This window comes from Jaculus jaculus, chromosome 13, assembly GCF_020740685.1.
Source record: "Jaculus jaculus isolate mJacJac1 chromosome 13, mJacJac1.mat.Y.cur, whole genome shotgun sequence".
NCBI lineage: Eukaryota > Metazoa > Chordata > Mammalia > Rodentia > Dipodidae > Jaculus > Jaculus jaculus.
This window is the reverse complement of record NC_059114.1, coordinates 24550374-24578076: the sequence shown is the minus strand read 5'-3', so window position 1 is coordinate 24578076 and position 27703 is coordinate 24550374. Positions and strand designations below refer to the sequence as shown.

Sequence of the window (27703 nt, the reverse complement as noted above, 5' to 3'; positions counted from 1 at the left end):
GATTCTCTGGATCTCTTCTGGCCAGCTTATGGTATATGGGGCTACACAAGCTAACCTGAGTGGGCAGTACCTAGGGACCTCAGGCCTTAGGGCTACAACCACCAGATGTCCCTTCTGCCCTTGGTACAGAAAATGAGTCTCCACCCTACACCAACAGCCTGATTTATGGTCTGTAGAAGTCCCACCCCTAAGCGCCAGGTGAGCTGAGCGCTGTAAGTAGCTGCCACTCCAATTGTGTCTTTACATACCCGATTAACTTTACGAAGACTGCTCATGTCCAGGACACATCCATCACCAGTCTGGTGCTACAGGGGACTGTTGGCTACTCTGTGAAGTTGGGTGGGCACCTCCCCATTCCCCAGCATTTGCCCAGGAGCACCAGGGAGACCATACCTCTTCATTTGCTCCCCTGGGCATCAGCCCTTGGCCCCTGGAGGTGGGGGTGTGTGGATTCCCACTAGTCTGACACTGACATCCACATGCAGGCACGTTCCTTGGGTGGCAAATGCTTAGGAGACACGTGCTGTGCACGCGATAGACTGTGAGGAGCCAAAGGCAAGCAGGAGGAGGGAGGTCTGCCTTACTTGTGAGGGACATGGGCGCTGTTTAAATAAGCACACAGGGGCTGGGCAGATGGCTCCGTGGATAAGTGCTTATGACTCCAGCATGAGGACCTGTGTTTGGATCCTCAGAACACACACAAAAATGCTAGGCGTGCACCTGTAACCTCACTGCCAGGAAGTGGGAGACGGAAGGATCCCAGGACTTTCTGGCCAGCTAGTCTAGGCAAATCAGTGAGCTCTAGGGTCAGTGTGAGATTATTTAAAAAAAAAATAGTCAGGTGGAGAGAGACCGAGGAAGATGCTCAACATCAACCTATGGCTTCTCCACGCATGCACAAGCATATGCATGCACACCACACACATAACCCATACATGCGTCCACACCAAAAACAAAAACAAAAGCACCAGGATCCTCAGGATTGCATGCAGAATAGTTCTGAAGACTAGAATGGGCAGCTGGGAGAACCTACTAGAAGGATGAGAGCAGTCAGCAGAGACATCCATGAGAGACTAGGATAGGCAAAGGGCCTGAGGCATAGATGCTTAGCATAGCTCGTGGGCTGGCTGGGCAGAGTTTGGCAGATAGGAAGATGGGAGATTAATCACCAGTGTTTATAGAGAGGATACTCCCTTTCGGAGACAAGGCGTGGGTATCTGAATGGAGGCTCAGGGGGCTAAGAGCAGGGGAATTCCAGGGAGACCGAGGCAGGTCTCAGGATCAGTCCTTTGAAATGATGAGCTGGGCCCAAATGGTGGCAAAAGAGCCCACCGGGAGCATTAGGCAACCCTACTGTCTGCAGCTCTTGAGGGGTCAGGGATCAGCCCACCCTCACTCCGCTGCTGCTGCAAGCACATGGCTGCAGACTTAGTGAGGAGAGTCCACGTGAATTTATGATCTTAATGGTTCTGAACACACTTCACTGGAACAAAGCCAAGATGTCAGCAGGCTTCATTCTTCCCAGAGGCTGTGTGTGGGGGTGCTTTTCCATGTCTTCTCCAACCCCAAGAACTTTAGTGTTCTTTGGCTCACACACACACACCTGCACACAGACACCTGCATACATTTACACGCACCCACCCCACACACATACAACCAACCTCCTATGCATATGCCTGGACACCATATCTGACTTTTGTCCCTTCCCCGCTCTGTGGCACCAGGAGAGTTACTCTCTTTCAGAACCTCAGTTTCTTTGTCTGTAACTTGGGCAAAATCAAGTCCTTCCCTCCTGTGGCTGTGCCGAGATAAACTGTGTTTATAAAATGCTGGAACTTGGTGACTACTCATGGTGGCTGTTAATTAGTCCCCCTGGGAAATCTGTAGCTCTTACGATTCCCTGCGCTCACAGGTTTCTGTGTAAGCAGGATGCTGTTATCTTCCAGTGAAACCTGGCTCCCAAGCTCTGCAAGCAGCCACCATCACTAGACATTTATAAGACTCAAGTGTCCACTCCTAAACACACACTGGACAGGGCATGCGCCCATGCACGAAAACGCATGCCCAGGCCTGTAAGACTATATAAGATCAGAATCTATGTGCAAGAACGTGCTTTCACACATATGTCCAGTCCATGCACACTGGGTTCTGGCCAGGAGCCCAGCCCCAATCTGCTTCCTCCTGCAGATGGAGTCTGGAGGCCAACAGAGAAGGCTGTTTGTAAAGCTGAGACTTGTGAATCATTCCAGCCTCCAGTCACCATTTGAGCTACTAGTCAGCGCTGTCTCAGTGTCCCGTGGTGTCTGGGAGATGAATGGGTTACTGCTGCGCCAGGAAGTGTGGCAAGTTGCAGAGCCCCAAAAGATGCCCTACTTGCCTAGGTATGGGCCTACGTACAGGTCCCCAGATCAGTAGGGAAAATAGCTAAAAACCAAGACTCTACCAACAGCTGGGCGCCAAAGCCAGCAGGAAGTAGCCCTGATCCTACAACGACTTACAATGCGGCAGAATGGGAGACCTGATGGTGGTGTCTCCACTTCTCCCTCTCTCCCCTTCTCCGCCCCCTCAATTCCCAAAAGCTGCCTCTCACTCTTCGCTGCATCCTCATTGCCAAGTGGGGGATATTAGCGTGGAGTTTTATTATGCTTCGTGCTATCAGAAGCCGGGGTGGACCATCTGCTGTGAGCGAGAGATGGCTGCTCTGACGAGGCCGGCCCCAGGCTCTGATGCTGTCTCCCAGGAGCCTGTCCTTAAGTGACTGAGCGCACAGACGTGCGCATGGCAGGCTCGTCAGTTCTCCCTGTGCTCTGTCACTGTCCCCGCCTGAGGGGGGCACACAGTTTCCATTCCCCCCCAGGGTTGTATTAGGGAAGGGACTCCTGCCCGGGGAGGGGTCCCTCCAACCTGTGGAGATAAGGGAGCCAAGAGAGAAGACAGATCAACACCAAATGAAGGGCTTGTGATTTGAAGTCCAGTAAAATCGAAGCCTTTGCTGTTGTTGGCGAGGACTGGGCTAAGTGCTCCGTGCACGTTGTCTTTGAACAATCAACAACCCATGAGATCGGATCTGCTGTCCACCCCTGCTTTGGAGATTGGGACACTGAGACGTCCAGAGGCAATCACTTGCCCAGGGGCACCCAGCCTGAAAGTGGCACTGGTAGCCAGTTCAGAGCGGGAAGAAGTCCTTGTCTCATTCAGTGCTTAGGGCAGTGAGTGACTCCTTTGAATCCCCTTGTCTGTCCTGAATGTCCTGACAAGAGAGCTGAGAGAGTTTGATGACGAGGCCTGTAGGCAAGGCTCAATCCATTAACCTGATGAATATCTGAGACACCTGTAAATGACTGACTGCGCCCAGGCCCTGCCACCACCATCTGCTGATTGCCTGTCCCACCTGCACTCCCCAAGGACATCAGGATAGCGTGAAAGACGTTCAAGTTCAAATTCTGGTGTGGCCATAGAAAGGCCGTGTTCACCGGGAGACTGGCTTGACCTCACTGAGCTGCAGCAAAGAGACTTTTTCTCAGTGAGGACATCTTGAGGATGGAAGGAAAGAGAATGCATCTGAAAGTCCCCCGCACAGTCCTGGGAGATAGTGTTTTTTCTCTGTGGAAACACAGAATAGGGCTCAGCTTGGGCTTCTAATCCTAGTCCCATCACTGATTCATTGTGTGATCCTGGGCATGTTTCTTAGTCTCTCTGTGCCTCAGTTTCCCATCTGTAAAATGAGAATGGTGATAATGTGTTCTGCTGCATAGAGTTGTGGCTGAGGACATTTCTGCCTCTATGTGGACTGCTGAACACAGTGCTGGCATGGAATGACATATGAGGTCAGTCTGGTATGATAATTCCCCAACATGTTACAGGAACATTCCTGGCTCTTTTCTCTTTATAAAGAACCAGCAAAAGAGGACATAGGAGGACTGGAGAGATGGCTCAGTGGAAAAGGCCCTTTCCTGCAAAGCCTAATGACCTGGGATCGATTCCTCAGTACCCATGTAAATCCAGATGCACAGTGACACATGTGTCTGGAGTTCATTTGCAGTGGTTAGAGACTCTGGCATGCTCATTCTCCCTGTCTATATCTCTTCTCTCTTTCTCTCTCTGTTTGCAAATAAATACATTTTAAAAAATTTTAAAAAGAAACTATAGCAATAAATAGTATTTTTTTTTAAAGGACATAGAAAATAGTTCTCAGCTTGTCACAGGGCATAGAGTCCTCGAACCCCAAACCCTGATTTGTGTTTGTATTTAACCAAAGGTTTGGGCAAACCAAACTGAGAAGGATAATTATTAAATTCTATTTATTGAGGGAGGTACAGAGCCAAGGGAAGGAAAATGAATACATCCATGTGGTCTGACAGCCCATGTGGTGGGCTTTGAAGAAACGTGGAAAGGGAGTTAGAGAGAAAAGAAGATGGGGTGCAATGAACTCCTGCCCATGTAGGAGAGGGGCCAGGAGTTTCTCCTATGTCTTTGCCCCGCCAGGCCGAAACAAGGGGGAGCTCTCCAGAACCTGGAGGGTTAGGAGTGACGGTCATGCAGTGCAGAGAACTTGTTCTCCTCTGGTAGATATATTTATAACCTTATTGTGGTGGGCACTACCTTTGGGCTCAGGAGAGCTGATTGGTCTGGGCTAGAGGCTGGCTTAGGAAGAGGCCAGCCATGACACCAAGTTCGGGGATCTAAGCTTGACCTACCACAAACTCAGGATTAAGTTTGAATTCTAGGAAAGGAGACCTTCCTTGAGACCAATGCAGGTTTCAAATGTGGAAAAACAGATCCAGGGAACTCCTGTAGGCAAGTGATAAGGAGAAGCCCTCTCTCCGATCTCTAGCAAAAGTGCAGACTGTAAGGGCAAGCCCAGAGACGTTCCTGCTTGTTACTTTCAGGGGCCCAGTCACTAAACTACCTAACAAAACTACCTGACTCCCTCTTAAACTGAGGATGACTTTGTCCCACAGGGGACACTGGGCAGGGTCTGGAGACAGCTTTTTTGGTTGTCACAGCTGGTAAGGAATTGCCTTACAAGCATATGGTAGGTAGAGACCAGGGACATTGTTGAACATCTTGCAGTGAACAGCACAGCCCTTGCCTAAGCATCATGACCCTCAAATGCATAAAGTATTGAGATTAACAAGCTCTGGGCTAGTGAGAATTGGGAACCACCTGCCTGGACTTCCCACTTTACAGAGAGGGCTAGGAACACCTCAAGGGTGAAAAGACTTAATGAAAGGCTTAGTCAGTCAGATGTACAGTCCACCATGTTCCATTCATTCTATGAGTACTTTGCACTCCTCTTGGTGGCAGGCACTGGGGTAATTAAGGAATTCAGAAAACTTGCATTTACATTTTGTGCAAACAGATTCCATTTTTTTGATGCATATTCTAACTATGTAGCCTAGGCTGGCCTTGGACTTAGATCTTCCTTCCTCAGCCTCCCAAGTGCTGGGATTACAGGATGCACCACCACACTGTGCTAAAGCTGGATGCATACTGGAAAGCACTGGGCCAATCCCTGGGGGAAACAGGCATGACTCAGGACTTCTTAGTATCGGGGTGCAGAGTCCTACCAAGCCTGATGAAATCTGTGAACTTCTTCTTTAAAGTGAGCACAGATACATAAAGACGCCTACAGTGGAGCTGAGAGGTGGTTCAGTGGGTAGAAGGGTTTGCTGTACAAACATGAAGAACAGAGCATGGGTTCAGCCCCAGCACCCAAGTAAGGATCTGGACATGGCCATGCATGCCTGTAATTCTAAGCCTGAGGGAAGCAGAGACAGGATAATCACTGGGGCTCACTAGTCAGGCAATTTGACTGGAAAACAAAGCATGACAACAATAAAATGCATCTCTCCATCTCAAGGAAGCAGGTGGAAGAGTGATGGAGGAGGGCGCCTGATGTTCTCCTCAGCCTCTGCATGTGTGCACATGGGCCACATGCATCTGCATACACCACACCACAAACATAAGTTAAAAAAAAAAAGGTTCTCTGTAGCCCATCTAGAAAATGCCAGATATTAAGGTCAAAGGGGGCAGGATTCACTTAGGAAGGATGAGTATGGCTTGGCTCTTTTTGTCCTTGTTCATTCACAGGAAAATGTCTGCTCACCTGACCACCCATTTCTCCCTGTCTATATTTTGGGAAAATTCTGTAATAAATAAATGGGGTTTAATGGAGCCCAGGTGGGGAGATGATGTGTGCAACTAATTCTGCACCACAGGTCTCCCACATCTCTCGGCTCTCTGCCTCCCTCCTCCATCACTGTGTCTGGACGCCACTGTTAATGACAGATCCTAATGACTTTTCAGAGCCCATCTGTTCAGGGAAGCTGACCTCGAATAGAAGCCACCCAGCTGCCAGCTCCTTGAGGAAGGATGTGTATACAAATTCCGTGAGAGGCTCCAGATAGGAAGAAATATAATATGGATTCAGAGGGGCTAACTGACAGACCAGAGGCACTCTCAAATGGTGGAAGTGGGGATGCAAGCTAATTTTGTAGGCAAATATTTAATTCCAGACAGTGTACTCTGAAATTATCATGGATAATTCATGTGTCTCTATAGCCCTGTTTCTATGACCTGGCCCCTCTGGCCAAGCTGATTGGACAAGGAGCAGAAGCCCAGGGCAAACTGGACCAGTCAGAGTTCCTTCCCTGCTCTTCTGTCCCCAGTCCCTCACTCCAGCCCTCCTCTATTCATCATGGAGATAGAGAGATGACAACTAGAGAGAAGCTCACTCAACTGCCTCCTTGGATCACACCCCCTCTTCATGCAGAGAGGGGGCTTTGGGTTTGTTTCCATGCCTGGATGTGTCAGATTTTTCTCTATTAGAATTCTTGCATTGTATGCGAGAATGTGGAAACTGACTCCAGCCAGGTGGTCTCGGTTATCTGTGGCTATGCAACCCAAAATGTAGTGACTTTCAGCAACAGTGTGATATACATCCCTGGTTCTAGAGGGTAAGAATTCAGGCAAGGCTCTGCTGGGCAGGTTTTCTGCTCCCTGGGGTGTTATCCGGGCTGCTCACTTAGCTGTGGTGCAGCTGGTGGAGGGACTATGCTAGACCAGACGATTCAGGATCTGTGCCTGTCCTCTTCACATGCTCCCTCTCCCCCATCAGTATTCAATATTATTATTCAGTAGACCAACCCTGGCTCCTTTATGGCTGGATCTCAAGAGTGTGATAGTGGCAGCTGCTGTGTGTTTTCATAGCCAGGTCTGGCGGACAAGGGCATCCTTTCTACCCTGTTCTATTTTGGAGGAGGGAAGGTCCCATCTCCTCAAGAGAAGAACAGTGGTATGTGTAGGGAAGGAAGGCATTGCTTTCTATCATCTTTGGAGACCAAAGAGGCACCCTGTGGGATCCAAGGATAGGAAACAGCCTCCCCTCGGGAAAAGTCTAGGTCTCATTCCATATGCCAGGTAATCCAGCCATGGGTCTGGGGAGATAGATCAGTGGATAAACTGCTTGCCCCATAAGTGTGAGTACCCAAGTCAGATCCCCAGAATCTAAATAAAGCTGATGCTGTAGTGAGTGTCTGTAACCTCTGAATTCCTATGTAATCCTTCAGAAGTTCACAGGCCAGTTAGCCTGACAAATACGCAGAAATTCTGCCTCAAAACAAGGTGGGAGGCCAGGACTGACACTACTGTAGTGCACACACACACACACACACACACACACACACACACGAAAGAAAGTATAACCATGCTTCGTCTCCCCTGTATTTATAGCTCTTCTCAGTCCTACTCACAAATTCCACCCTCCTGATATTGTGATACAATGTTGTCATCTGCAATGTTTATGTCAAGAGCCACAAAACTGAGTGCTTTAAAAAAGTCACATATGGAGCTAGAGAGATGTCTTTGTGTTAAAGTACTTGCCTACAAAACAAAATGACCCAGGCTTGATTCCCCAGGGCCCATATAAAACCAGAGGCACTGTGTGGCCCATGCATCTGGAGTTCGTTTGGCAGTGGCTAGAGGCTCTGACCTGCCCATTCTCTCCCTCCCGCTCTTTTTCTTTCATTCTTTCTCAAGTAAATACATAAAATTATACACACACACACACACACACACACACACATATAAAAAGTCATATACTATTTTAAGTAAGGTTATGATTTTGTGGCAGGCCACATTCATAGCTGTCCTCAGTTGCATGTGGTCCACAGACCGTAGGTTGGACCCACCTGATGACTCTCCTCTGGGGGCAGCAGAGTGGATACAGGAGAAAGGAGCACTGGCTGTGGCCTGGCCTGGCCCTCCCTGGGACACTAAGTCTAGCAGACTTCCCAGGGGGACAGGGCCTCCAGGGAGTTCTGAGTTCTTTCTCCTCTGGAGCCCTCAGCAGTATGGGGACTGTGGTAGTTTAAGTGGATGCTCCCCCAGTTGATTCAGGAGTTTCATTCAAGCTTGTAATTTGGTACCCTTGGGAGGATCCTAGGGTCCAGCCTTAGGGTGTGGAAGTAGATTTGGAATTCCAGTCTAAAGATAAGCAAAGTGCTTGAGCTTTGCCCAGAGTTCTGGATGTGTGCTTGTGAGTGCTGGTGGTGGTTGTTTTTTGGCTTTTCTCCCTGCTTGGATCTGTGAAAGGGAGGTCAACTTCTTCTGCCATTATGGAACTTCTCCTTGATCTATAAGCTTCAATAAGTTCCCTTCCTCCCATAACTGTGTCTTGTCTGGAAGCTCATCCCAGCAACCTGAAGCTGCCTACTACAGGGACCAACTCCAGTAGCTCTGAAGGGATAGGCTAACTGGAATGGAAGAGTCCAACCACAGCTCCCAAACTACGCCCTTTGCCTCTTAATGATTTCAGGCCCAGGAGCTGGAGAGATGGTTTGGTCAGTTAAGTGCTGCCAAGCACCCACTTAAAATGCTGGGCATGGCAGCTGAAGCCTGTAATTCCAGTGTTAGGAAGTGGGGACAGGAGGATCTCCAGGGCTTGCTGGCTAGCTAGTCATATGGATTAGAAGCAAGGTGGCTTTTACTTAGTACTTAGCTAAGGCCTGGACTCACAGAAACATGGGTTCACCTTGCCTGCCCTGGCAGACTCGAACTAGTGTCTGATTAGATCTCATCAAAGGTGGTTGAAGGCATCAACTTCTCTGCAACAACTTCCTGCCTGAGACATGAGTGTGTGTGTGTGTGTGTGTGTGTGTGTGTGTCTTCTCTTCTCTTCCTTTCCCCAGAGGCTTCTTCTCTGGAGAGAGACATTTCCCTATGTGGGGAGAACTTCTTTTGGACACTTTCCTGTGTTGCCTTTCCTCTTAATTCTCCCCAAAATAAATCTCATAATTTACTGTTTGTGTCTACAATTTTCTTTCTTTTTTCTTTCAGTTTTTTTTTTTTTTTTGAAGTAGGGTCTCGCTCTAGTCCAGGCTGACCTGGAATTCACTATGTAGTCTCAGGGTGGCCTCAGACTCACAACAATCCTCCTACCTCTGCCTCCCGAGTGCTGGGATTAAAGGTGTGCACCACCACACCTGGCTGTGTCTACAGTTTTCAATTCCTTGCTAAACATGAATAAGTGTTTGGGTTGGAGTTTTAATTCTCACCAAAATCTCAGTCCTGCATCACTAGTCTAACAGGATCAGTGAACCCTAGGTTCAATGAGAGACCCTGTCACACACACACACACACACACACACACACACACACACACAGATGGAGAGCAACTGAGGAAGATGCTCTAGTCTCTACATACAAACGTGTACAAGCCCATGAACACTATACACAAGGAAAAAAAATCAGGTCGGTAGGATGAGGGAATTTAGGCTGTCCTTTAGGAAAGACACCTCAGTGTTAAGAGCACATTTAGAAAGTCCACCAGAGGGGAATGGGAACCCAGGCTGCCTATAACCTTTGCTCTCTAAGCCTCAGTTTCCTCATCTGCAGAAAGGACATGGGCTAGCACACACATGAAAGGGTCAGAGGGTCAGAGGAACAGTTAATTCAAGTGAAGTTTTAAAGTGCAAGGCTCAGGGCTGGGGAGATATCTTAGTGGTTAAGACTCTTGCCTGTGCAGCCTAAGGACCCATGTTTGATTCTCTAGATCCCCTGTAAGCCAGATGCACAAAAATGAGGTAAGTGCAAGGTTGCACATGTCCACTAGGCATCTGGAGTTTAATGGCAGTGGCTGAAGCTCTGGCGTGTCAATTTTTTCTGTCTCTCTTGCTTCCTCTAAAAATGAAATAATTTTTTTTAAAAATGCAGGGCTCAAAATAAAATACTTAAAAAAAAAAAGAAAAGAAGGGCCGGAGAGATGGCTTAGTGGTTAAGGCACTTGCCTGCAAAGCCAAAGGACCCAGGCTTGATTCCCTAGGATCCATGTAAGCCAGATGCACAAGGGGGCTCATGCATCTGGAGTTTGTTTGCAGTGGCTAGAGGCCCTGGTGCGCCCAATCTCTCTCTCCTTGCCTATTTCTCTCTTTCTCAAATTAAGAAAAATAAAAAATAAAATATTTTTTAAAAAAATGCAGGGCTTGGAGCTGGGGATGCAGCTCCTTTGATAGAGTGTTTGCTCAGTGTGCACAAAGGCCCAGTGTCTGATTCCCAGCACCGCGTAAACCAGGTGTGATGGTAGATCCTATAGTCCCAGCATTTGGGAGGTAGAGGCTGGAGGATCTAGAGTTCAAGGTCCTTCTTGGTTACAAGGTGAGGTTGAAGCGAGCCTGGAGTACATGAAACTCTGTCTTGAACAAATAAAATGAAGTGAAATCAAATCAAATCAGGTCTTGACACTTGGACATACAGTGGAGCCCATCATGGTGGTCACTTTTCCTATTTATTAACAGTGATCATCTCCCAGGCGGCAGAGCTGCTGTCAGGACCCAGAAGCAAACAGGTACACCCACAGGCTGAACACACTTAAAAGGATCCCATTTGGAGGCTGGGGAGATGACTTGGCAGTTATAAAGGCACTTGCTTGCAAAGTCGGCCAGCCCAGGTTCAATTCCCCAGCCACCATGTAAAGCCTGATACAAAATTAGCACAAGTGTCTAGCAGCGTTTCATTTGCAATGGCAAGAGACGCTGGCATGCGTGTGTGCGTGCACACACACACACACACACACACACATGCTAATAAAATGAGATGTTTATTTATTTGAGAGTGACAGACAGACAGAGAGAGAAAGAGGCAGATAGATAGAGAGACAGTGGGCACGCCAGGGCCTCCAGCCACTGCAAACTAACTCCAGATGCATGTGCCCCCTTGTGCATCTGGCTTACATGGGTGCTGGGAAACTGAGCCTTGAACCAGGGTCCTTAGGCTTCACAGGCAAGTGTTTAACCACTAAGCCATCTCACCAGCCCTAAAATGAAATTTTAAAAATGTGTCCCATTTTCTCAGACAGCACAGCTAACCACACAGTGTGGGTCCTTCACCAGACACCGCTTAGCAGAAAGGTTCCTGAAAGTCATACTGTCCATCATGTGAGCAGGGAAATGGGGGTCTGAATCTTTGCTCACGGAGAGCTTCAGATTCTGCAGTCGGTGCCAACATGGCAGCCAAATCTAGCATCTTCCCCATTGCCTGAAACTCTACCTGGCTTTCATTTGACTTCACTCTGATCCCCTCCCAGGGAGGTGCAGGCGGAACAGGAGCGAGGTCAGGCCAGGGCTGATGGGACACGAATAGCACTGGGCTTGCCTCTGGCAATGCTGCCAGTCAGGGCTGGCTGCCCGCCGGACAGGTGGAGGAAAAACCCCCATCTAGACTCTTCCGGGGCTGCCCTCCCTATTCTGGGAAGCCAGGCAGAAAACATGCCTTCTCAGCAAAGGGGCGTTCTGTCAGTATGGAATTGGCCCAGTTTCCCTGGAAGCCTCTCAAATCTCTTTCTGGGGGAGCCAGGGGATGCTGGGGATTCCGAGGCCTGCCAAACTGGAGTCTGGGGCACAGGTGTCAACTGGAGGCTTTAGCTTGTGTGGAAAACGAGCCTGCTCTTTTAAAAATAAGCTCGTTAAATAGTTGGTATCATGTACTGGATATGTGCTCTGTGCAACATCCTCTGCATTCTAGCAGTCAACAGGAAATATGTGCCAATGTTACCCTTGGTTTTCATGCGAGGAAACTGAGGCAGGGCATAAAGTGCCTCCCGTGAGATCACATAGGAAAAGATGATGGCTGGACCTTGACTTGGGGATCCCAGCTCTCACCACTACACTCTGCACCTGCCCCCACCTCCGCCAAGTTGGTGACAGAATGTGTCCGCCTATGGAGAAGGCAAACCACCCCGATCTAGAGCACTAAAGTCTAGATATGCTGAGGCCCCAGGGACCTCCTTGACTCCACCTATAGAGGCAGCCCAGCAACCTATGAGTAAAGATAAACCCTTCCTTCCTTAATTTATTTTTTTTGTGAGTGTGTGTGGTGTACGTGCATGTATATATGCATGTTTGTATGTGTGTAGGCACATATGTACATGCAGGTACATATGCATGTGTGTGTGTGCATACACATGGATGCCAGAGGTTGATGTCAGGTATCTTCCTCAATCACTCTCCCTTATTATTTTTTAAAGGTATTTTTTGTTTATTATTTACTTATTTATTTATTTGAGAGCAACAGAGAGAGAAAGAGAGAGAATGGGTGTGCCAGGCCTCCAGCCACTGCAAACAAACTCCAGATGTGTGCACTCCCTTGTGCATCTGGCTTACGTAGGTCCTGGGGAATTGAGCCTCGAACTGGGGTCCTTAGGCTTCACAGGCAAGTGCTTAACTGCTAAACCATCTCTCTAGCCCACTGTCCCTTATTATTATTATTTTTTTTTTGGTTTTTTGAGGTAGGGTCTCACTCTAGCCCAGGCTGACCTGGAATTCACTATGTAGTCTCAGGGTGGCCTTGAACTCACAGCGATCCTCCTACCTCTGCCTCCCAAGTGCTGGGATTAAAGGCATGCGCCACCACGCCTGGCTATGTCCCTTATTTTTTGAAACAGGGTATCTTGCTGAGCCTGGAACTCACAGATTTGTCTAGATAAACTCATCGGCAATCCCTAGGGATCCCCCCGTCTCCTTTGTAGCTCTGGGTTTAAAGGCACATGCCACCACACCCAGTTTTTTATATGTGGTCTGGGGATTTGAACTCATGTCCTCATGCTTCTGAGCACATTACCCCCTAAGCCATCTCCCCAGCCCCTTTAACTTGTTTTCATTGGGGCTGGAAAGGTGGCTTAGCAGTTAAGGAGCTTGCCAGCAAAGCTAAAGGACCTAGGTTCAATTCCCCAGTATCTATGTAAAACCCGATGCACAGGGTGTTGCATGCACTTAGAGTTCCTTTATAGTGGCCAGAAGCCCTGGTACTCCCATTCTCTCTCTCTCTCTCAAATAAATAAATAAATAAATAAATAAATAAAATATTAATTTGCTTTCACTGGGCATTTTTCCACAACAAAGAGAAAAGTAACCAATACAGAAAGGTGGTATCAAGGAGTAGGGCTGTTGCTGTGATAAACCTAGCCATGTGGTTTGTAAGCCTTTGGAACTGGTTTATAGGAGGAATGTGGAAGAATGTGGAGTTGTAGGTTTTAGAAGCCCTATAATGCTGTAAGCAGAGGCTAATGGGCATTAGGTGAGAACTCAAAGGCTCAGAATGCTAATAGAAATTCAGACTGCAGCGACTGTTCCTGAGGTTTCAGAGGGGAACAAGGCTCTTACCAGGAACCTGGGTAGAGGCCATTCAGGTTATATCCTGGCATGGAATCTTCATGCATTCTGCCAATGTCTGAGAACTTAAGTGAGGCTTAACTAAAAAGTAATGGACTCATTTATTTGGTAGAGATAATTTCACGACAGAGTAGCATGCAGGATGTGTCATGCTCACTACTCATTGCTCTCGTCCAGGTTTTCAGGGAGAGACAGCAGTAAGTGGAGCAGAAAGATTGGGAAGATTCTCTGTTTGGTAAGGAAAAAGCATGAATGAACTTAACGCTGTCTGACCAAGAGGCTGTGGAAAAAGCATGTGTCATTGTTAAAGCGATTAGCAGCCTCACTAAGGAGAACTCTCTCACTACGCACAGAGACAATGAGAAAGATGCCTGAAGGTCAAGATCCCACCTACTGAAAGCTCCAGTTAATAAAATGCCAATTCATTTGAAATGAGAGAGACTGAAGCTGAAGAGATTCTCAACACCATCCAAGGGAAGTGTTACCCAAGGTTCAACTCCCAAGACACACAGAGGCCACTAGAGTTATGGTAGAAGGGGCCAGAGGACATCTCAAGTTGACAACAGAACCTGGCAGCTGGTTTTGCAGGCATGCAAAATGCAAGAGGGAGGAATGTCATGGAGAGGTGCACCATGGTTCCAGAGAGCTTCTGAGGCTGGGCTATGAGTATTAGGCTCAGATTCCCTGGAAGGAGGCCCTGAGAGCACATTTCTAAGCGATGAAAATGAAGCCCAGGTTTCCGTGGAGACCCCAGGATATTGGAGATGCCAGGACATATGTTAGGGAAAGCTGCAGGGAGTGGTGCCCGTCCAAGAGAAAGGCAGAAAGGCTACATGTGCTGTAGGCAGCAGAGCAAGAGGAGCAGGGCTTACCCAAGCCCCTTGGAGCCCAGAAGATGCTGCCACCAGATGCTGGAGAGGCAGCTGAAAGAGTGCGTGTTTGAATTGCTGGCTTTTGGTCTTGCTTTGGTCTCGTCATTCCTTGCTTTCTTCCCAGTCTTTTCTTTTGGAATGAGAATGTTTTCCTCTCTGTCATTTATATGGGCAGTTAGGTGGTTTAAAAAGATATTTTTATAATAATTTTATATTAATATTAATATTTTATAATAATCAAGGTGAGCAGATCGTCTTGCATCTTAGAAGAGACTTTGGGCTTTGGGCTTTTGGACAATGTTGGCCCTGTTAAGATTTTGGGAATTCTTACAGATGAGCTAAATGTCTTTTGCATTACAAGATGAGCATTGGAATTTGATGAGCAGGGGCAGAATGTTATGAATGTTATGCTGGGGAGATAGCTCGGTATGTAAGAACATTTGCCACACAAGCATGAGGGCCTGATGCACCCTGTGTTTGATTCCCCAACACCCATGTAAACAGCCGGCTATGGCTACATCCCTCTATAATGCCAGTCCTGTGGGAGGCAGAGATGAGAGAACGGCTGGGGCTTACAGGTCAGGCAGTCTCACCCAAAATGGCAACTCCAAGTTTAGCAAGAGACTCCATCTCAAGGAAACATTCAGACGAGAGACAGAGGAGGACACCTGATTCTCCTCTGGCCTCTGTTTGTGTGCTCACGGGTGCATGCATTTACATACACATGCATGCAGACACCACAAACACATGTTCTGCACCACATCCCACATACTACACACACATGCAAAATGGTACATTTGTGTCAAGTTGACAAGGGTGGACTTGTGATGGTTCATCTTCATTGTCAATGTGACTGGACTTAGAATCACCTGGGAGCACACCTCTGGTCATGTCTGTGAGGAGAGGTTTGACTGAGGTGGGGGACCCACATTATTCATGGACAACAACATCCACGGGCTGGGGATCCAGACGGAATAAAAAGAAGACAGTGGTTGGGAGTGGTAGGGCACCCCTCTAATCCCAGCACCAGGGAGTCAGAGATAGGAGGATCGTTGTGAGTTCAAGGCCAGCCTGAAACTACATACTGAGTTCTAGGTCAGAAGTTATTCCTCCTGCCCTGCAGCACCCTGTACCATGCACCCTCTCTAAACCCTGCTCCACCCTTCCCAGTCTGGAATTAAGGATGTAGTCTGTCCAAAGACCAACTTGAACTAGAGTGAGACCCTACCTCAAAAAACCACCACCGCCACCAACAACAAAGGAGACAGCAAGTGGAGGACCAGTCTTCACCTCTCTGGCCCTGACTGTGGACTCAGTGTGACCAGCTGCCTCACACCCCTACTGTCTTAGCTAGAGCTGCTCTCACCATCACACTTTCCCTGCCTCAGTGGACTGCACCTTTGAACTGTAAACCAAAGAAACCATTTCTTCCCTAAGTTTCTTTCGTCAGGCATGCTTTACAGCAATAAGAAAAATAACACACACACACACACACACACAACGAAGCTTCTAGAAAGCCCCTCAGAGACATCCGTTCAGTAAACAAGTTTGTCCTTGTACGAGTGGCATTGCTAATCTCCGGGGTCAGCCCCACAAGGGCTCCCATTAAAGGTACCCACTCCCTGGATCTCCACAGCATCAAGAGCCTCGGGAGCCATGGCTGTGCGTACAAGGGAATGTCAGCATGCTCAGTGGCCCAAAGGCTCTAAGCAATTGGGTTCTGGGTGGGAGGGCCTGGGGTGGGGGTGGAGGTGGGCCTCACCTCAGTTCCCACCGCAGACTGGCATCGAGGGAACTGTTCTGTGGACCTCTCTGCACCCTAGCCAGTGGCTGCCCCTTTCTCTCAGTCACCCCTGTTCCGATGAGCACCCGCTCCCCATCCTCTCCTCTGCAGCGCTGCCCTGCTCTCATGGACTGTGTCCCTCTCTTCCACGCACATCACGGCTGCTTCTGGTAAGACCCGCTCCTTCCCTTCCACGCTCTGAGTCCTGCTTCCCCTCCTCCCTCCCCTCCTTCCTTTGAGCACAGAGCTCAGACAGGAAATCCTCACAAGAGCCCCCCGTGCTCTCCCTCCCGTCTGCCGTGGAGCACGGAGTGTGCGGGGTTTGGGGAGGTGGAGCTGCGATCCCAGCATGCAGTGCAAACTCCAGGTTCTGCAAGCCCAGGCCCACGGGTGCACCTCAGCCGCCTCTCTCCCACGCTGCCTCGCCTCCCAGGGCCACACTCGCCAGGGCTCCTTTATAACTCCTTTCAGGAGTTCTCCCTCCCTCCCTCCCTCTCTCTCCTTTCCCTCTATTCTTTCTCTTCTCTCTCCTCTCTCTCCCACTGACATATAATTTAAAATTCATGGGATTTTGAACATTTTATATACTTATTATTTATTTATTTGAGAGAGTTTGAGAGAGAAAGATATATATATATATATATGTATGTATATATGTATATTTAGAGAGAGAGAGAGAAATGGGCATGCCAGGCACTGCAAACAAATCCCAGATGCATGCTCCACCTTGTGCATCTGGCTTTACATGGGTACTGGGGAACTGAACTTGGGTCCTTAGGCTTTACAAGCAAGCACCTTAACTGATGAGCCATCTCTCCAACCCCCAGTGTGACATTTTGATAAACATATATATATAGATATATGGGTGTAATGGTCAGAGGCATATTCTTGTACATGTCCCCTGCAACATTCACCATTTCTTTGTGTCAGGAGCATTCAGAGTCCTCTCCACCCACTATTGTGAAATAGGCAGGTAATTGTTGCCGATCCGAGTTACCTGCTGTGCAGTAACAGACTAGAAGTTATTCCTCCTGCCCTGCAGCACCCTGTACCCATGCACCCTCTCTAAGCCCTGCCCCACCCTTCCTAGCCTGGTGACCAGGATATAGCCTGTTCAAAGACCAACTTGAACTTCTGCAAGTGACGTTCAGTCTCCTCTAACTCCACTCTCACTGTGTGTCCTGACCTCTGCACGGCCAGTACGTGTAGGACATGGCTCTATGCAGCTGTCGTCAACTAAGGTGTCCGATACGGCACCCCACTGTTTACAGCCTCCAGTGACAGTCAAGACCCCTTGACCACTCTTCTTCCATGTATGGTAGCGCCCAGCCCTAGACTGCTGTTTCTCCTATCCAGCTTTCTGCAACTCTGGCTCTGCCCACCTCATGCAGCACAATTTCCAGATGTGCCCGTTCAACTTCTGAATGATAAAGCCCAGAAATGGCCAGCACGGCCCCACAGCCCCCGCGGCTCTGAGGCCGGCCTCACCCGATGCGCTCCTGTTCCATCTCTTCCATCTTCTCAGCGCGGGCGATCACCCTGTTGATGATCTCCTTCTCCTCGTCCGTCAGCTCTTCTTGCTTCCTCTGTCTGTCAGCCTGGGCATCTGGGTGGACATCCCAGCCTGCCTGCAGCCTGTGGGGCAAAGAGCAAGGGGTGAGGCACATCCGAGAGCCCAGTGGGCAGTGCAGAGAACCACTCCCCCACCCCCCCGCCCTGAGTCTGCGAATCTATGGCTCAAGCTCCTCCTGGGCACCTCCGCTTGCCTGTTTGCACAACAGAACACACGCGCGTCCCTCGGCTGGGTCTGCCAGGCTTATTTTCATATACTTTTTCATGTACCCGTCACTATGGGCATGGAGAGGTACTCTGCAAGTGGCTTTTACAGGAAGCTGGGAAGGCTGGGGTCAGGTGTTCTTAGGAAGATTCTGTAACAGGAGACTCCTTAAGCCACGGGGAAAACATTTATTTCAGGTTGACCCCAACGCTTGGCCTGGCACAAAGATGATTCCTTTGGGGCATAGATTCTTTGAGCTTTGTGATTCTGTTGGAAATTAAAGCCCACTCTCCCCCCTTCTTTCCCTATTATTTCCTTTTATTCCTTCTCTTCCACCTCCTCCTCCTCCTCTTCCTTCTCCTTCTCTTCTTCCCTCCGAAGCAGGCTTAGCAGAGGAGAAATGGGAAAGAAAGAAGCAGGTGGCCTAGGGCCAGTGTTGTGAGAATGGGAAAGGGGGGCCGGGAGCAGGTGCCCCTGGGGTGGGTGACCCAATGCCAGCCAGGCTCAGATCTTACAATGGCATCTCACTGACTTGGAATAAAGCCAAGAACTGGAAGGAAGCTATGACTGCATATGTTATGGACATATTAAATGCTGTTGAATTCAACTCTGAAAATCTTTTTTTTTTTTTTTAGCTTTTCGAGGTAGGGTCTCACTGTGGTCCAGGCTGACCTGGAATTCACTATGGAGTCTCAGGGTGGCCTCGAACTCATGGCGATCCTCCTACCTCTGCCTCCCGAGTGCTGGGATTAAAGGCGTGTGCCACCACGCCTGGCTGCTTTTTGAAAATCTTAATGTGGGCTGAAGAGATGGTGTAGAGGTTAAGGCACTTGCTGGTAAAGCCAAAGGACCCAGGTTCAATTCCCCAGGACTCATGTAAAGCCAGATGCACAAGGTGGCACATGTGTCTGGAGTTAATTTGTAGTGGCTAGAGTCCCTGGCATGCCCACTATCTCTCTCTCTCTCCTACTTCTCTCTCTGCCTCTTTCTTTCTCTCTTTCTAAAATAAATAAATAAATGAATGTATTTAAAAACATCTTGATGTATGTGGATTTCATCTTAGGAACAATGCAGTTCAGTGTTTTTGCCCATGTTGGAGAGTCTAGCTGGCCTGTGCTCTCTGCACTGCTGCCATCACCCTCTGCTTTCCCTGGCCGCCGTGATCCAGCACACTGGGCTCTTTGCTCGCCCAAACCTTGGGCTTTGAACACCCAAACCTTGTTTGTGCCGTGGTGCATTTGTGGCTCCCTGTCCCGCTGCCGGGAGCCTTTCTCTTTTCCATCTCTCATTGCTCTGGTTCCTCTTTTCCATCAGGGCTGCCTCTAGCTAAAACTACCCTTGAAACATCTTCTCAGGGCTGCAGAGATGGCATAGTGGTCAAGGCGTTTGCCCACAAAGACAAAGAACCCAGTTTTGATTCCCCAGAACCCATGTAAGCCAGATGCACAAGGTGGTGCATGTGTCTGGAGATCATCTGTAGCATCTAGAGGCTCTGGCATGCCCATTCTCTCTCTCTCAAATAAATAAATAAATAAATAAATAAATAAATAAATAAATAAATAAATAAATAAAATAAAAATATTTTTAAAAAGCTGGGTGTGGTGGCAAACGCCTTTAATCCCAGCACTCGGGAGGCAGAGATAGGAGAATCACCGTGAGTTTGAGGCCACCCTGAGACTCCATAGTGAATTCCAGGTCAGCCTGGACTAGAGTGAGACCCTACCTTGAAAAACCAAAACAACAACAACCGAAACCAAACCAAACCAAACCAAACCAACCAACCAACCAAACAAAAACCCATGGTCTCAGTACCAGTTCGTTACCCTGCCTCCACTGCAGGAAACTTGCCCGGCTCTGCTCGCTTCGTGCCCCTGGCACTCCTATCAATAACTGTCACATGTCTTGTGGCCAGAAAGAGCAGTTAAAGTTTCCTATGTGTCGCCTTCAGGAAGACCGAAACAATGATCACAATTGAGTGTAGAGGCCACAGGGAGCTACCCCAGAAAGAGAGGGGCTCCTGTGAGCCTGCCATTTCCACAGGCTCCTCCTCCCACAGCCCTGGCGAGGCTTGGTATTGGTCACACGATTAGGAAAATCTACAAGTGAGAGATTTCTGTCCTCAGGATCTTGTGGAATGATTCCTAAGTTACGTAAACCCCAGGTCCCACAAAGCCATGACTGGCCCTTGCCCAAACACAAGAGATGAACTGCAAAATTAAGGTAAGGGAGAGAAGAGGCTGGGGCCTGCCGGAGCTACGTGAAGATCTGGAGTGGGGGCTATGGGGGTGGTGTGCCTGAGCGGGAGGGGAGAGCAGAGTGGTGCCCAGCCCACAGGCCAGACCGCAGCCTCCCTCAGCCTGGCATTCATATTTATCCTACAGCATCCCTCCCACTGGAGTCACAGGGCTCACTAAACACAGTGTAAATGACCATGTCCATGGGGCTTTCAAGGTCAGGTCCCAAAGGCCTCATCCATCTCAGTCCCTCTGCTCCCCTGCTCTAGAGGAGGCCAGCTGTCAGGTCCCAAGGATGTCCCTTCAGAGGGGCCACAGGGAGAGCAGACAGAATCCCCCACCCACTGCTACACGGTGGCTTTCCAGCTCCTGTCAAGACTTCGCGTGATCACCACCCAGGTGACAGACTGTAGCCTGAGCAGCCCAGCCAGGTCCTTGTCAATCTCTCCTCATGGAAACCAGAAAAGGTGATTTGCAGCATGGGCGCTAAGCTGCTGCATTTGGAGTGGGTTACTATCCGGCATTAGGGAACAAGAAAGCCACTCGCTCTGCAGGGTGGGGACGGGAAGCCCTGCCTCCAGAGTCTGTGCTCATTTTCTATTGTTAATAATGTCTGTTAAACACCACAGGGGTGGGAGGGGCTGGAGAGATGGCTCAGCCATTAAGGCCCTTGCCTGTAAAGCTTAACAACTAGGGTCCAGTTCCCCAGTACCCAGGTAAAGCCAGATGTGCAAGGAGGTGATGCGTCTGGAGTTCGTTTGCAGTGGCTGGAGACCCTGGTGCACCCATTCTGTCTGTTTTCTCTCTCTGCTTGCAAATAAATAAATAAAAATATTAAAAAAAGCTATACAGGGGCTGTGGAGAGATGGCTCAGCAGTTAAAAGTGCTTGCTTGCAAAGCCTAATGACCCAAGTTCAATTCCCCAGTACCCCATAAAGCTGGATGTGCAAAGAGTCTCTCTCTCTCTCTTTGCAAATAAAGATACAAGAATCTAAAAAAAATATTTTTTTAAAAAAATATGGGGCTAACGAGATGCTCAGCAGTTAAAGGCACTTGATTGCAAAGCCTGATGGTCTGGGTTTGATTCCCTAGTACTCACATAAAGTTCAATGCATAATGTGGCACATGTGGCTGAAGTTCGTTTGCAGTGGCAGGAGGACCTGGTGCTCCCATATTCTGCCTGCCTGTCAAGTAAATATTTTTAAAAAATCATATGAATTCATGGTCTCCCTGTTTTTATGGGTCAGAAGTCAGCACCACTTAACTGGGTCTTTTGCTCTGATTTCCTCAGGCTGCAGTAGAAGTATGGACCGAGCTGCGTCCTCATCTCGAGACCGGACGGGGGAAAACACTGGATCCTGAGCGAAGCTGGTGTACTAAGTTACCTTCCTCATTGCTGGGACGACGTATCTGACAAAAACCAGCTTAAAGGAGGGAGGCAAACCCTTTCTTTGGCTCACAGCTCGAGGTCACACTCTGCCATGGTGGGGACGACATGGCGGCAGGAGCTTGGAGCAAGTGGTCCCCAGCGAGGAAGCAGAGTGAAGAAAGCTGCTGCTCAGCCATCGCTCTCCTCTGCATCCCGTCCAGGCCCCCTCCCGGAGAATGGTGCCGCCCACAGTTAAGGTGGCTCTTCCAACCTCAATTGGTCTGATCTAGATTGTGAGGCTAACACACATTACTTCTAGGTTACTGGTAGTGTGTGTGGCTTGCTGCTGTAGAGTGCTGCTGGTAGGAGGCCACCCCAAGGTCCTTGAGGCTGTCTGCTGTCCGTAAGGAAGGGGTCTCTTCCTTCCTCCAGTCCCCAAGGAGACTCTACCTCCTCACAGCTGGACGGAGTCTCATGCAACATGATGTAGTCATGTAGAGTAAAATCCTATCTCCTCTCCTCTTTTTAGTAGTGTGTTCTGCTTGTACCAAAAGGGAAGGGACTGTGTAGGAGGGCGTGGATGTCATAGGTCTTTGAGGGTCACTTTGACAGGGAGTAGGCAGTTAGGGTGACTGGACCCCTGAAAGTAAAAAAGACAGGAAAGTCAAGCGTGGTGGCGCACGCCTTTAATCCCAGCACTTGGGAGGCAGAGGTAGGAGGATCGCCGTGAGTTCGAGGCCACCCTGAGACTACATAGTGAATTTCAGGTCAGCATGGGCTAGAGTGAGACCCTACCTTGAAAAAAAAGACAGAAAAGTCTGCACTTGCTGTTTTTCCTACAGCCTGGGCCCCTCTTGGAAGGGAGGTCTTTACACTGTGTCTGGGTTAGACCCCAGAATTTGGCAAGCCTCTTCCTGAGACAGCCCCTAGCCCTAACCAATCAGCTGTCCCCCTGGTTCACCTGAGCCAGAAGGCAAGGCCCACCACCGTAAGGTTATAAATACCTTTGCAAGGGCAGGCATGATCTCCCAGCTGCCTGACCACTTGGGAGCTTTCAGCCGTCGGTGAGCCAAGGGGAGAGTGCCTGGTCCTTACTCCCCCCATGGGCTCTCTACCCCATTCAGCTCCCACAGGGCAGGAGCTCTTTAAACCTTCTTTTCTCTCTCTCATTCCACATTTTTTCCAGGCCTTCCACGGGGTAGGATCTCTAGCCACATCTCTAGTCTTTCCTTGGCTCTGTAATTCCCTCAATAAATATAACAATTTAATAATTATCCTTCTCAGTCTTTATTCAATTCTTTGATTAAAATTAGAAGCAAACCTAGGATTTGGGGTTCAAGGACTTTCCTGGGCCCTGAGCACCCCATTACAACTTTACAGTTTGTTTGCCACTGTCTCTCTCCAGGGCAGGTATTGCTCCAACTTTGCTTGAATATTCCATGGATTAGAGGCCTTACTGTCTTGTCTGGAGTCAGTGCCCTTCTGTGGAAAGATCTCCCACCCAGCAGACAATGACCCTCCTCCTGAGGTTTCTTCTGCCTACTTAAAAAAAAAAAAATAATGAATTTATTTGCAAGCAGAGATAGGAGAGAGACAGACACAGAGAGAATGGGCACACCAGGGCTTCAGCCATTCTAATGAACTCCATATGCATGTGCCCCTTGTGCACTTAGCCTACGTGGGTCCTGGGGAATCGAACCTTGGTCCTTTGGCTTCGCAGGTAAATGCCTTAACCCCTAAGCCATTTCTCCAGCCCTCTTCTGCCTACAGTGGCTCCTCACTCTTCCCCTAATGCCCATTGGTAAGCAGGCCAGCCAGCTCCCCAGCACCGTGGTTTCTCAGGGGCATGTCTGTTTCATCTTCCCTGTTCTTCCTTCTTTTGTCTCTGTTCTCATTCTAAACTGCTCTTTGGGTCTCCTCCATTTCTTTCCTTCACAGAGAAGTTTTGTGGTCCACACTGAGCTCAGTGGAGATTCTGGACCTGGGACCACTTCCCCCAGGCACATGGTCTACAGCTCTCCATCTGGTCCCAAGCACTTCCAACCACCCACTACACACAACTCGCTGAGCGTAGCGCACATATGAGGCTCCAGAGACAGGAGGTGTCCCCAAGGCCCCTCCCAGGAAGTTACCTCCTTCTGCAGGCTGCAGGGAGCAGAAGCTACTGGAAGCTGCTGCTCTGCCCCCGGAGCTCTCCCCACCCACCATTCCCCCCAAACCAGCAAAGGGGTTTATCCAGTGTTTGGAAATACCCCGAGGGGTCTCAGCTGGAGCCTGCAGACCTGCTTCAGATCTCTGGTTTTAATTCCCAAAGCAAACAGGAAAATGAGAAGCAGATCTTCAAACCAAAGCCTTTTACTGTCTGGGAGCAGATGGGCCTCCTGGGTTGGGGTGTCATGTGAGCATGGGGGCCTGGGGAGACTGGTTCCCTTGCTTGGGGACTCAGACACAGGATGTGGGTTCCAGGTCCTTATATCACAGTTCAATATTGGGATTATCTTTTTTTTTCTTTTTCTTTTTGTTCTGTTCTTTCTTTCTCTCTTATTTCTTTCTGTCTTAAAAAATTATTATTGCTTATTTCTTTATGAGAGAGGGAGAGAGTGAATGGGCATGCCAGGGCCTCTAGCCACTGCAAATGAACTCCAGATGCATGTGCCACTATGTGCATCTGACATACATAGGTCCTGGGGAATTAAACCTGGGTTCTTAGGCTTTGCAGGCAAGCACCTTAACTGCTAAGCTGTCTCTCCAGCTCTTTGTTTCTTTCTTACTTTTTTTTTTTTTTTTTGACAGCATCTCATGTAGTCCATGCTGTTCTTAAACTCACTCTGTAGCAGATGATGACCTTCAACTTCTGATCCTCCTGCCTCTATCTTCTGAATGGTAGGATTACAGATATATGCCACAATACCGTTTTTGCAGCTTGGGGGATTAAACCTAGGGCTTCATGTGTACCAGACAAGCGCTTTACCAAAGATCTCATTAAAAGCCAATGCTAGAGAGCCAGGCTCTGTTTTCTGTGGACAAGCTGCTGGCAGGACTATATCCCTACATGGGCCTCTGCATGCCAGCCCAAGCCTCTGTGACTTGGTGGAGTTAATGGCCAGAACCAGGGTTTGCCACCTGCTGGTACTGTGTGTGTGTGTGGGTTCTGCAGCACTCTGTACTTCTGTTTCCTGGTCTGTTCTGTGGGTGAGAGTAGTATATCCATCCTAAGGTCTTGGGAAGGGCTCGGTGTGGAAATGCGCACGATGCCTGAAGCGGGCAGGAAGTGCCCAGGAAACACCAGTTCTTTCCACTGCGACTGTCCTCATTACTGACAGCCTCACCTTTGAGAGAGAGAAGGACTCAAAACCATGGGCTGAAGGCTTATTGTGTGCTGGGCGCTTAGGGGGCACTCTCAGATGCTAAACCAGACTCCAGAGGGGCAGCTAGCTGTGCAGCCCTGGTGGCGGAGTCACCATTTTTTAATATTTATTTTTATTTATTTATTGGACAGAGAAGGAGGGAAGGAGGGAGAGAGAGAGAGAGAGAGAGAGAGAGAGGGAGAGAGAATGGGTGTGCCAAGGCCTCCAGCCACTGCAAACGAACTCCAGACACGTGCGCCCCCTTGTGCATCTAACGTGGGTCCTGGGGAATCAAACCTGGGTCCTTTGGCTTTGCAGGCAAACACCTTAACTGCTAAGCCATCCCCTCCATCCTGGGGTCATCTTTTTTCTTTTAATATTTTTATTGATTTATTTGCGAGCAGAGAGAGATAGAGGAGAAACACACACACAGACAGAATGGGCACGCCAAGGCCACCAGTCATTGCAAACAAACTCCAGATGCAGACGCCACTGTACATCTGGCTTTGTGTGGGTACTGAGGAATTGAACCCAGATCGTTTAGGCTTTGCAGGCAAGTTCCTTAGCCACTGAGCATTCTCTCCAGCCCCGCTGGGGGTCACCTTCAATGATAGCCTGGGAACCCTGTTCCCCTGGCGTCTATGAAGATGGGCTTTGGGGATCACATGGCCTTCCTCTCCTGGATCAGCCTTGTTGTGATGTGTCACATGGGGCAAGAGGGACTTAGCACCTACAAGCCTTAGTTCTGCCGGAAGGGGATGCCATGCTGACACAGTTCATGTGAAGAGCCCAGGCAGAGCCTAGGATATAGTGGATTTCCAGAAAAGGCTACCCCATGTCTCCTCCTCCTTCAGTGCTTTGACATAAAAGTGTACCTTCAATCCACAGTGACAGTTTAGTGGGAAATTACCTAATAGGGCTGCATCTAGAATGACACTGGATTCCTGTGCATGGATACAACACTCTGATAGGAGGAGTAGGGGACACAGTGAGCCCCTGGCCCTGAGTGGACATAGAACCATAGGAAAAACCAAAATGCCTGGTGGAGCGGGTGTTGACTAGTGCTCGACATCAAATACCCCTTGTGCCCTGGAGCAGAAGTCTCCAAAGTCAATTCCCCTCCACTCTGCACAAATATGAATCCGAGAAAGGGCGGGAGGCGGGGGGGGGGCGCTTTTCAGGTAGCCTAGTCTAACTTGAAGAAGCAGGAGTTGAGGAATTTATTTCATTATGGAATGCTCGTTCCATTTCATTGGTTTTATTTTTTGATGAAAGCTGTGACAAGTTGTAGACTATCAATAGGGATCATTGAGTAAATTGCTTTAAGGTAGTTTGTTACACAGCTAAAGCTAGCTGATGTGTATGACACTGAAAAAAAAGGGGAACAGGAAGCTATTTAGATTCCCTCCACTTATTTTATAGACTAGTATTATTCTAAATTACAGCTGTGTAAAGTTCACCATGACATTTTTTTTAATGCACTCAGCCACGAAAGGTCTTTACCCAGCTTTACACTTATCTTTCTTAAATATTTAGCTTTTAAATAAAGTATTATTCTAGGGCTGGAGAGATGGCTTAGCAGTTAAGCGCTTGCCTGTGAAGCCTAAAGACCCCGGTTCGAGGCTCGGTTCCCCAGGTCCCACGTTAGCCAGATGCACAAGGGGGTGCATGCGTCTGGAGTTCGTTTGCAGTGGCTGGAGGCCCTGGCGCACCCATTCTCTCTCTCTCCCTCTATCTGTCTTTCTCTCTGTGTCTGTCGCTCTCAAATAAATAAATAAAAAATTTGAGAAAAAGAAAAAAAATATTATTCTAAGAAAAATTTCACTTCTAGTGAAAGTGGAACGATCACCCCAGTTGAACTGCTGGGTTTCTGATGTCTGATACTCAGGAGGGAAAGGAATTGCTAAGGAATGTAGACTAGAGAGAATCTGGCCAGGGAGCTTCCCTGACAGGATTCAGCTGTCACCTGACGCACCTGCCTCCTGCACGTTGAGAAGGCAGAAGGTCCCTCCTGGAGAAGCCATCAGCAGAGGAGGCAAACCAAAGGAAATTGGTGCCTTTGAGTGAAAGCCTCTCCTATCACAGAGGAGGCAGAGGCCTCTTACCAGCCTCACACCTTGATTTTTCATTTCATGTACGCAAAGGTCATGTAAAATACACCTTCCAGTGAGAGGGAGTCATATAACCTTATGAGGCAGTTAGGGTGGCCCCTGAAAGTAAGAGGGCAGGAAGTTCTCCCCTTGCAATCTGCACTTGCTTGAGATCGAAGAATGATCTGACTTCTTATCTCTTGCCTAGTTCCCCAGATCTGTTTTTCCATACCTGAGCCCTTGGGTGGGGGGAAGTCTCTTTCTCTAGAATTCAAAGCTAATCCGGACATTGTGAGTGGTCAAGCTTAGACCCCAGAACTTGGCATCATGGCAGGCCTCTTCCTGAGCCAGCCTCTGGCCCAGACCAAGCAGCTGCCTCTTGGGCTCATCTGAGCCAGAAGGTAAAACCCACCGTAGTAAGGTTATAAATAGAGGCATGTGAGGGGTCAAGCCTCTCTCTGGGCTGCCCGACCACTCCCGAACCTCCAGGTTCTGGTGAGTTTCCCCTTGGCTTGGCCGGGCTGGGCTGAGACAAGAGAACCCCTGACTTCTACTCCCACATGG

General features: G+C 48.9%; 1 protein-coding gene across 2 annotated transcripts in view; it reads right to left on the bottom strand.

The window, feature by feature from the left end:
- Rph3a (rabphilin 3A) overlaps window positions 1-27703 on the bottom strand; it is a 114773-nt gene that overhangs the window by 39589 nt on the left and 47481 nt on the right. For both annotated transcript variants that reach the window (XM_045131973.1, XM_045131972.1), the window contains exon 5: window positions 17811-17957. In XM_045131973.1, coding sequence (XP_044987908.1) covers window positions 17811-17957 — 147 coding nt within the window. The remainder of the gene's footprint in view (window positions 1-17810; window positions 17958-27703) is intronic.